Consider the following 11,669-nt stretch of genomic DNA (forward strand, 5'->3'; position numbering starts at 1 on the left):
ACCCCCATCTCAATGTGCACCACAACTAAAGAAGCATGGGACGTGCTTCAAAATGTATATGAAGGGAACTCAAAGGTGAAAGAGCAACTTCTTCAACAACTAGCTGCCAGGTTCGAGAAATTAAAGATGGATGAAGATAAAACTATTAGTGAGTTCCATGTAGGTTACTTGTCATAGCCAATGAAAGTTTCTCGTTGGGAGATAAGATGCCAGAAGAAAAATTTGGTCGCAAAATTATGCAATCTCTTTTAAAAAATTTGATTATAAAGTCACTATCGTTGATGAAGCGAGAGAAATCTCAACTATGAAATTGAAAGAACTCGTTGGTTCATTGAGAAAGTTTGAAATGAGCTTGATCAAGATCTGAAAAAATCGAGAAAAATAAAAGCATTGCTTTTGTTGCTGACTTTGGAAAACAAAATTCTGTCATTGTAGATTCTAAAAAAAATGTCATTCTACCTGATATTCAAGAATACCTGATTGAATCTTAATTCTTGTTCACCAATAACTTTGAAAAAGTTTTCAGTCTGTTCAAGAATGAGCATACTTCATCCTCAGAATCATGTATTCAATGTCATGACTCATGAGTATCATGGATTTGGACACATTCAATCTGAATACGCCAACATGATGAAGAAATCACAAAAACATAACAAGCCTTATAATGTTTCTCATAGTGATAAAGAGACAAACGGTAGTGCAAATGAATCTGAAGAAAAATATGTATTTTTCACTGTTCAACAAGAAAACCCTAAGAAGGAGCTAGTATCTGCAGATGACCTTCTAAAGGAACGTACAAAAAGTGATATAGAAGTTGATGCAGTAGCTCTCACAGCCAGGAAATAGGACGTTCATGCACCTATCACAACCACTGAACCACTGACCGAAGATACATAGGAACTGGATGCAGGTCCTAAACTTGAAAATGTTGTGTTTGTGGATGGTCTCAAGGAGAATCTCATTAGTATCATCCAACTTTGTGACAACAAGATTAATGTCATATTTAAAAAGAATCTATGCTTGGTTAAATGATATACACTCATTTTGCATAATTTTTATGGATTATATTCTTTGCATTGTGTTGGAATTAAGCCTTGCGTGCTGTCTTTTGAATTTAAATTTATATAATTTGTGATGTCACGCTTGTGTATAGTTTTGACTAATTTTATGCAGGAATGAGTGTTTTGGGAGCAATATTATTGAAGGAATATGCCCGAGGGGCGAGAGCATACAGAAAAAGGGCCTAGAATCGAGAAAAAGACGAAGGAATTAGAAAAGGACGAAAAAGCGAGAGGAACGACGATCTCCATTTTGGTCGCCGAAAATAAGAAGGCTTAAAGAACAAAAATGACGATCGTCGTTGCGATCGCCGAATTCTCTTACTCGATTTTGCCCCTAAGATGAAGATCGGCGATCGCTGATCTTGTTAAGGATCAATGAATGATTTCGGTGACCAGATCAGCGATCGTCGTTTCGGTCGCCGAAGTGCCCGCGTTTTAATTTATACTACCTTTGTCCACTATGAGTATACAATTCTTGGTGGACACAACCTTTTAGAAAATACACCATCCGTCCCAGAAAAATGTGATTTTATTATCATATTGGGACGTTTCTGAAGATTGTGGTCTTTGCTTATTTAAAAATTATCCCACAAATTTTTCCTCTCACTCTTTACAAAAATATGTGAGATTCAATCTCAACTCAAACACAACTACCACACTTTTATTTTAAAATCCATGTCATCTCCATTGCACCATAATTTTAAAGGAAAGATAGAGTAGTTCATAGATGTAAAGTATAAATGTGGGTTGTGGTTGAATTGAGTGCGGTGCCGTATAAAAATGAGTTGTTATAGTTAAAAAGAGAAAGTGAGATCATGTCCAAAAAAGGAAAGTAGTATATTTTTTGTGGACGTCAAATCGAGTAATTGTTGGTGGAATGAGATAGTACTCCCTTCGTCCTAATTCAATAGATCATGTTTCCTTATTTGAATGTTCTATTTCAATAGGTTACTTCATAAAATGAAACTAAATACATAACAAATATATCCACATAATCCATTATTTACATCAAATGTCATTGTGGTCCACATATAATTATATCTCTTTTTATTTAAAAATTAATATCTTAATTTTTTTCTACTATTTTCTGATAAAATATATTCTTAAAAAATGATTATTTTAATATTTTATTTTATTATAAGTTATTCATTTCTTAACATTCGTGGCCAAGTCCTATGCCTATTGAATTAAGATACAGAGAATATATGATTAGCACTAGGGCTGTCTAAACGGTTTTGTTCGGTTACCCGAACCCAAAATATGCCTTATTTGGGTATCCGAACACCCGTTTAAAAAGTTAAAATTCAAAAAATCTGCTACTTAGAATGATCGAGCTCTCGTATTCAACAATATAAAGAGCAACTTATCCACTAAACCAAAGCACATTCTTGTACTTTTAATACAACATAATTCTATTTTACCAAAAATTTGTTTTTTTTTTAAATATTATAATTAAGATAGTATATAATAATTTTAATTTTTAAAAAATATATAATAAATTATTAATTAAATATTTATCGGTTATTCGGATTAACCGATACCCGAATTTTTTGAAAAACTAATAACCGAACTCGAATCAATACCTGAAATTATCGCTTATTAGATAATCGAACCGAACGATTCGATTCGGTTATTGGATTATTCAAAATTCGATATCCTAGCTGCTAGCTCTATTAAAAGGGCATAAAAGTCAATTACAGTTCGAGGGGGCAGTTTCGTAGTAACTAATAGTTGAGGGGCAGAAATGAGATATATCCATAAATCAATCGCCTTCAATAAAATCACAGTGCAGCCGAGTGAAGTGGCCAGCTGCAGCGGCACAGGCACACACACAAAGCACGCAGTGAGCGTGAAATGACAACGGCGAACAAAATGCTCGAGAGAGCCCTCTCTATACGGCGGTCACCACACGCCACGGACGACGCTGCGTTCTTTGACGACGGCGCCGGCGACGAGTCCAAGACCCGCAAGCACATATCAATTGCGATGCGGGCCACCAATTTCCTGACCCGAACCGGATATCTTTGGCCCGTTCTCGCCATCGGCCTGCTAATCGTCATTATCCTCTCCGTCATCATCAATTCGCGCGATTTGGTCTGCATCTCGGCTTCCACCTCCGATCACATCTCGCGGTTGAGGTTTTTCGGGTTTGATGCTCTCGAGTCGGATTTCGGATCCCTAGGTGTTCCTTGGTGTAAGTTGCTATCTCTTTAGCGTCGACCAGTTTTTTACTTTTGAGCATTGGGGGTTTAGAAACCGAATGTTCACTGACCTATTTCCAAATCTTAATTGCGATGTTAGGGTAAATAGGTCGTGTTATAATCTATATCTTCAGTAGTTATTGATTATAGCAACTGCCGGTCATTATCTTTGGGCATATCACATCACATCACACTTGGTGAATTGTAATTATGTTAGTTTCTAGAGTATATTTGATTACGTATATGAAGGCTTGTATTTTTGTAGATTGGATGGATAATCACCTAGTATTATTGATAAAATCATGTTTAGGTACTTTAGTAAATGGAAGACTGGGTTCTGAGAATCAATATTCTTTGTTTTGTCATGAAAGCAATAGATTATTTATTTACTTGTGATTTGAGGATTTTATGTTATGTGCAATTGGTTAGTGGAATATTCTGAATTATGAAAAATAACCTGCAATGTTGCTAAAAGCTGTCGTACCATTTTAGTTTTGTGGGGTGGGTTGGGGGGTGGTGGCAGTGCTTTAGCTTTGCTTTCTGGTTGTTTTTCTTGAATATAGTTTGCTGGTATTAGTTACCATATTTGTCTTATTATAGTTATTAAAGCAATCCTATTGTTTAATTATTTGTGTTCAGTTGATAATTACGCATGACTTCCATTGACAAAATTGTATGGTAGAACCGTTTAAAATATTCCCATTTCCCTTGAGCATGATCATGTTACTGATATCTAATTTTGTGATCTTAGAGATAATAAGTTTTGTAGGATTTTGCACTCATATAATAGTTCTCCTTGTCAAAAGGCAGATCGAAACATGGAAAAGATGTAGAATGGACGTCCAAGGATTTGCTGCTTGGTCTTGAAGAGTTCATACCAATATATGAAACCCGGCCCATTAAAAACAACATGTATGGAATGGGTTTCGACCACAGTTTCGGGCTATGGTTTGTCACGAGATGGTTGAAGCCAGACTTAATGATTGAGAGTGGTGCTTTTAAAGGGCATTCGACTTGGGTTTTGAGGCAAGCTTTGCCAGATATACCTATTGTGTCAATTTCACCTCGTCATCCTGAGAAGTACCTTAAGAAGGGACCTGCTTATGTTGATGGAAATTGCACATATTTTGCTGGAAAAGACTTTGTAGATTTTGGAAGCATGGATTGGGGAAAAGTGATGAGGAAATATGGGATCAAAGACCGTAGTCGGGTTCTTGTCTTCTTTGATGACCACCAAAATGAACTGAAGAGGTAAGATCTAAGATGTAGTTTCTTAACAGCAAGGTTATTATAAATAGCCCATTTAGTGAATGTTTGAATTATGTAGTAGAAATTAAAAAGATTAGTCATATAAATTCTAGTAACTCTTTCTATTTTATGCAACTCATTGATAAGCAGATTAAAGCAAGCATTGAAAGCTGGTTTCAAGCATCTAATTTTTGAAGACAACTATGATACTGGAACGGGAGATCATTACTCGCTCAGACAAATATGTGATCAATTCTATATAAGAGGTATGTTTTCTTTCTCTTACAGCTTTGTGGCCTTGACCAAAGTGTATGCCTTTATTCTAGTCAGCTGGCTGTTTAATTGACAAAGAAATATATTGGGTACAACTTTGATAGTATCAGTGAATCTCATGTGCCTTTTCTGGTGCACCAAGTTGTTTTTCTAGTTTCATTTTTATTGTATTTGGTTTCCTGCCTATTTAGATGGGATTAAAATTGACTTCTCAAGTTTATCTACTATGCCATTCCTTCCACTGTGGCTAAATACTTGAAACTAATTACTGCTCTTTAATGCAGTAAGGTTGTTTTTATATGGTGTTTCTGAGGCATCAAAATGTGCAATACCTTTTTGACCTTGCATCAGAAAGTATGAATACCTTCTAGCTTTTCCTTTTCATTCCCTACTATCTTTGTTCTTGTCCTTGACATCAAAATAAAAAATATTAGGTAACTGCTTCAGTTTCTAGATGGTTACTTATTCTGGCACCTATCAAAGGTATTCATACTTTCTGATGCAAGGTCTTTGAATGAAAGTATAGACAGAACAAAAGAGAAGGCATAATGTGAGAATGCAAAAGTGACACTCCCTGACGGCTGACAGAGCTAGGGTAACATTCAAAATGTTTGTTTAAACCTAGTTGATGATGCAACAGAACCAAGGGGAGTAATTGTTTTGATTGTTGTCAAGCTTTTAATAGTTGGAGAGGATCAGTTTTGGTAAATAGTGGATATGCGAAAAGTGAGACTCCCTGTTAAAAGCTGGGAGAACTTTCGAGAGTCTATTCAGTAAATAGAGCCCACAGCAGCAAAGCAAATGTGGTGGTTGTTTTTATTGCTGTCTAGGGGTTAATTAATGGAGAAGATTATTAATCTTGGAATCTAGAGGAGACCTTCTGGACTTATAAATGTCCATCTGAAAAAAAGACAAGAAACCTGCCAAAAACGGAGCTTGCCAATTCTTTCTTTTTTCTTTATCTTTTTTACTGTAAATAGTGTTTGCCTAATTATATTTTCTTTTTCCATACTATTGAACCAAGGTTTCAATAATAGTTCTGTTGAAATGCATTTTGCCCTGTTACATGAATGTTTAATGCAAGTTTTATCTGTTTCACCCCGCATATTTTTATGTGAATAAATCATAAAGTTATACAAGTACGCAAATGTAACTAAAGGGTGACAGCTAAATGTGCGTATGCATTTTGCAAGTGACAGTTAGACTCTTCCTATCAAATACTTGCTTTATTGCATATAGATTGATATGTAACAGTTAGAGTTGCTCTTGCTATTGCAGGTGGGGGGCATAGCTGCTTTAAAGATAGTGATGAAGCTAGAATAAGATTTCGGAGGAGGAAATTCTGGGAGAAAGCAGTTGACATAGACGAGCTATGTGGGCCAGGAGAGGCGTGGTGGGGTGTGAGAGGGCAGATGCGCGACGATTTCAACCACAGTCACAAGGCAATTACATATGGTGAACATTTTCAAAATAGCAGATTTGTGGAGTCGGTTCTGGATGTTTACTGGGAGCTACCCCCAGTCGCTGGCCCTTCACTTACACATCAGACAAGATACGATCCAGCACGTACTGCCACCCCTATTGTAGAAGATGGTAGATACAGTTTGTTCCGGAAGCTTGGCTTATCGCAGCTCGATCCTTCTGTATTTAATGGATACACACAAATGGTATATCTTCAGGTATCTAAATCTGAAACATAATCTCTCGGACACGATAGGTTTTCTGCACTTGTAATTTTGAATTTGTTAATATCCATCTCCATTTTCCTCACTCTTTTTTATGAGTAGTTCCAAAATCATTGTGTTAGGTGGTGTTTCTTTGTCGTACTTTTGAGTATCGAAAGATGTAATTCTATCAGCTGCTTGCTTGTCTTTCTTGTTCATCGGAATTACCATTATTGCCCCTGAACCTCACACTGCATCATTGCAAGAATATTTTTTGTATGACAATTAGGCCTTCTTTGAATGGCTTGCTAAGTTTTGTCTCTGGATCAGAGTCGTCTAAAGTTGTGTAGAATCAAATGGGCATTGTGAAGTTGAATCTGATCCCAACAAAAGTAGGTCTAGTTTTTCCAGTCAGATACGGCAGCTGAAAGAATTATTAGTTCTACTATAATAAAAAAGAAAAGGGTCCCATTTTTGACCTAGTGGGTGAAATTTGCACTATTACTTCTATTATTGTCGGGATTCACCGGTCATTAGATGGAAGAATCACAATCACAAATAGTGATTATATCTTGGTTAAGCAACTAAAGAGATAAAATCACTTGGAATTTAAGAAGACTTAATTTACATACAATTTTGGAAAAACAGACACAAGTGGTACACATTAGTGGCAAAATATTTGGATGGTCTCCAATTTATAGTCCGCAGCACTTCCATTCATGACACACTACAAATCTATTAATAAGGTAAGGTTAAAGCGGAGGGGAAAAAAGAGAGAGAAAACCCTTAGAAATTCCGATATTTTCACTTTTTTGTCATTGCTCTCTGCCCTAATTTTGAGTCTTGCACTTCTGCATGGTTCTTGGAGCTGCACAAGCACAATTGAGAGATAATCAATATATGCATATTTCAATTCTGTAAGATGATGCTTTCACACGTTTGAGAAAGTCATCGGCCATACCTAACCCAATTGCATCGGAGCCTTTCATGATCCTCAGCCTCCTGCATGAATCCGTGAACATCCTGCAATCGAACCCCCAACATAAACACGTCTAGCCATAATAGAAATACCTCATAAAAGTACTCTAAAATGTTTGTAACAGATGCAAGATTGTAGACATTCTGTTGTTTGTTCTTATTGTAGCAACATGTCAAACGAACTCAAAACGTGCAAAGGAACATTTAAAGAAGATAAATTACTCACTCCCACGGAACATCACCAACAAGCATCCAATCACCATCCTTATCTTCATACGTCAGCACGTATTCAGAGCCGTGGAGGAGATCCATCAAGTGGCTCTCGCTAAGATGCTCTTTCGCTGCTAGCCCCTGCCCACATTGTCCTGTCAAAACACGACTAAGAATTAAACCCTATGCTATGGAGCAATGAGAAACCATGATAACGAACATTCTCTATACACCATACCTATGGTGAAACAGCTAAACATCTTCTCTAGAGCAGACGAAATCTCTGCATAGCTGCAGTAAGTTTTGAGATCGATCTTCCTCAAGTATGGAGCACCATCCATGCTGACCTTAACGTATAGGCAGCCCGACCCCGACTTCCCACCAACATCATCCTTCTTGGGTATATTTGTGGCAAGGGTGCTCTTTCGAAAAGATGGAATTGGTGGCCATCCTACTACTTGTGCCCTATCATACATTAAAACATCACTTTTATTCTTAACGAGTCCATCAACACCTTCAATAACATATATAGATATATTCCCTTATCACACATAGGATTCGATTTCCTGTAACAAATTCTCCAAATACAAAATATATATATATATATATATATATATATATATATCTGAAATCCAATCGAAGGCCAAAAACTCATCTTTAAAAGCATGTTAAGTGGAGTAAGTGCACAACGACACAAAAAGGAGGAATCCTCGATCAAATTATGCTCAAGGGCATCCACTGATATGCAAAGAAAAAGCATAGAATAAACCTAAAGAACTCATTTCCAAAATTCTTTTTTTTTTCCAGACATAAAATTTGATAGTATGAGCAATTAAAAACATGAGGCATAAAGAGAACAAAACCAAACCTTATCATGGTCCCAAGCACAGAGTTAAATCACCATCCACACATTTTCACTTGAGATAATCTCAAAAGAAAAACATGCAATCAACAAATTCATAAAACAAAAATAAATAAAAATTGCAGAACAAGAGACATGCATGATGAAGATGAACTCACTTTGAAGCAGGGGCAGTGTTGGCAGCTTCACTCTTACTCTCCGCAACAGGCTTCACAGAAGGAATCTCCTGCTTCACGGAGCTCTCATTCGAACAGTTGAGGCCGCCGTTTTTCATCAAATCAGCCCCAGATTCGCCATTAATGGACAATCCCCATTTTCCAGCACCATTTATAGCATCAGAGAACCCCCTCTTCGCCCCCGAAACGAAACTTTTCACGCACTTGCTCTCATCCTTCAAATCTTTCCCAAAGAGAGAAACCCCAATTCCAATTCCGCCCTTCCTCTCCGGCGCCTCCGACCCCGGCAATCCCAGCCGGAGCTCGGTCTCCTTAAGATTGAAAACACTATTTCTCTCGTCATTCGAGGAAGGAGACGGCGCCGCCGCCATTTTATCAGAGCTTTTCTCCGAGGGCAGGGGCTCCGACAGCCCTATGTAGTCATGCTCTTGAGGTATAGACATCAAAATTTCCCCTCAAATTTGTGAGAGTGGCACAATAAATTGTGGAATTTTGGCGAATTAATTGTTTCAGAGAGTGAGCAAGAGAGAGCTAGAGGAGGAGGATGAGTTTGTAGAGAGGGAGAGAGAGTTGTTCTTGTGCCTCAAAAAAGAGAGGTCTGGTTTTTGTTGATGCAGAAAAGAAGCTTCTTTGGCCTTTCTGTAGCCTTTTTTATTTTTCTTTTTCTCTTTTGGGAGGGAAATAATCATGGCTTTGATATCATAATTGCTTAAAGCTCATAAATGTTTTGGGGGAAATAATATATACTTTTACTCTGCTTTTCTTCAAACACTAATTATATTCTACAAAATAAAATTCTTTGTTATCTCCTCGCTGCTGCTTTTCTCTCCCAAAATTGTATTTACCTTCTTCTTTATTGCATAAATAAATAATATAATAAATCTATGCGGCCACATTGTGGCCACCCACAAATCAGTACAATAAAAAAATTCTTGATTTATTTAATTTATTTTTTAAATAAAAATAGGATTTAGTTATTTTATTATATTCTCTATATTGTACTATTTTTTTATTTTTTTGCATTTTTATTGTTAATTTATTTTTAATAAAAATAAAAAAAGTTATCAAAAAATTGCAAAAAAATAACTACTAATATATAGAATATAATAAAATAACTAAACTTATTTTTATTTAAAAAAAATAAGTTAAGTAAATTAAATTATTTTCTATTTAGGTAAATTGTGGATGGCCACAATGTGGCTGTTTAGCATCATTCTAAATAATATGCATAAGATTCGATTTTTATTTTAAATTGAGCCTTATCAACATATTTATTGATGATATATACAAAATAATATTATTAAGGATGCGTTCACTTTGATGGATGAGAAAATGAGGGAGAACAAAAATTTATGTCTTCAAATATCTCATTTTTTATCTCACATTTTATAAAAAAGAGAAATTCACCATTTTTGCTTCTTTATTTTCACTTCAATGAGGGATAATATTATCCCTCCATTTTTGGTGTGATTATATTATCCCTTCTTGAAGTGAAAATAAGGAAGAAAAATGGTGAACTTCTCTTTTGTGTAAAATGTGGGATAAGAAATGAGACATTTAAAGGCATAAATTTTTGTTATCGTTCAATTTAGAGGGATAAAAAACAAACACACCCTTAAATTATACTCGATATTACACCATACTTGCATAATCTAGTTTTTTTTTTTTTTATATAGGGGAAGGGGAGCGGTGGGGTTTGATCCATAGACATCACTGTTCGTAGACAGAACTTCGCACCGTTTGGTGTCCCCTTAGGGACACTTGCATAATCTCGTTACGCACAAAAAACGATAACTAAAAAAACAAGCACACATATAATTAACTATGCCCCATATGCACTCAAAAAAAAAAGAAAAAACAAAAACTATGCCTCATATAACTCACAGCGTTGGTCCAATAACTTTCCGCGTTGATTGAAAGATATTGTAAGGATGATCTTATTAATTAATGATACAATAATACTATTTGGACAAAATATGTTAGGACAAAAATGATTAAATAGTTTATAAAATAAATTTATTTAAAAGTTTTGATTCAAAATAAAAAAGAATTTAGCTAGTGTTATTATTTTCTCCATATTGTAATTTTTTAATAACTTTTTTAATTTTTATTATTTTTAAAGTACAAAAACTACAAAAAATAACAAAAAAATATAAAAAATGTTAAAAATTACAAAAAAAAAAACTATAATATGGAGAAAATAATAAAACTAACTAAATCCTTTTTAACCTTGAACCAAAATTTTTAAATAAATTGATTTTTGAAACTATTTAACCCTTTCTTTTGTCCGGACAAACTTTGTCCAAATTAACACTACTCTTAATGATAATACCCTTTCCTCATCAAAAAAAAAGAAAAAGAAAGAAACCATGCCCTATATAAAATTCTCAAATTAAAATCAAACAATTCATCATTTACTTTTTCGCCTAAAAAAAATACTAATCCACATCATTTACTTTTAACAATTAAGGTAACAATACTTGATCGCAACAGCTCGAGTATAATATGCAACAAATTTGATAACAATTTGAAAGCAGAGTTTTTAGATTTTTTTTTATTTGAAATCGGAGTTATGTACATATGCAAATCTTGTTCACTTGAAAATGGCTAAATGGTGAATAAATAATTTCGTGACAAGAATTTCAAGTTTGAATTTCACCAACAATTTCACAGGAACATGTGACACTTGATTTATCTAATATGCAATAACCGCAAGTCCCATAAACGCACACCGAAAAATATATAAATATTAAATTGAATTTATTTTTATATGAAATTCTCAAGACGAAGTAAAAGTAGGGTCCTTCGAATGATGTTAACATTTTTTTTATGATGGATCGAATATTTTTTAAAATCAAATGTCGAATCTTATCAATCGTTTTGAGGTTGAATATATGATATCTTATTATTTGAAATTGGTTCACCACTATATGATTCTGTAGACTATCACATGAGAATAAAATTTGGTGAACATTAAAAATGCACATTTTCATTAA

General features: G+C 34.9%; 2 protein-coding genes across 3 annotated transcripts; one reads left to right on the forward strand and one right to left on the reverse strand.

Moving 5' to 3' along the window:
* The first annotated feature begins 2,850 nt into the window (after positions 1–2,850).
* LOC130992465 (uncharacterized) lies at positions 2,851–6,640 on the forward strand. The gene is made up of 4 exons (XM_057917102.1): positions 2,851–3,255; positions 4,069–4,513; positions 4,661–4,776; positions 6,062–6,640. Exons 1-4 carry the CDS (start codon positions 2,916–2,918, stop codon positions 6,481–6,483), a joined length of 1,323 nt encoding a protein of 440 aa, XP_057773085.1. The 5' UTR covers positions 2,851–2,915; the 3' UTR covers positions 6,484–6,640.
* A 392-nt stretch (positions 6,641–7,032) lies between these two features.
* On the reverse strand, positions 7,033–9,493 carry LOC130992466 (auxin-responsive protein IAA27-like). 2 transcript variants are annotated; one of them, XM_057917104.1, is made up of 5 exons: positions 8,656–9,493; positions 7,874–8,100; positions 7,652–7,790; positions 7,409–7,470; positions 7,033–7,315 (listed from the first exon to the last, which is right to left on the reverse strand). In XM_057917104.1, the coding sequence occupies exons 1-5, from the start codon at positions 9,114–9,116 to the stop codon at positions 7,278–7,280; spliced, it is 927 nt and encodes a 308-aa protein (XP_057773087.1). In that variant the 5' UTR covers positions 9,117–9,493; the 3' UTR covers positions 7,033–7,277. The 2 variants fall into 2 exon arrangements, with proteins under 2 accessions (XP_057773087.1, XP_057773086.1); XM_057917103.1 differs by having other exon boundaries at positions 7,033–7,470; positions 8,656–9,422.
* Between the last annotated feature and the right edge of the window lie 2,176 nt (positions 9,494–11,669).

Source organism: Salvia miltiorrhiza, chromosome 7 (genome assembly GCF_028751815.1).
Source record: "Salvia miltiorrhiza cultivar Shanhuang (shh) chromosome 7, IMPLAD_Smil_shh, whole genome shotgun sequence".
Taxonomy (NCBI): domain Eukaryota; kingdom Viridiplantae; phylum Streptophyta; class Magnoliopsida; order Lamiales; family Lamiaceae; genus Salvia; species Salvia miltiorrhiza.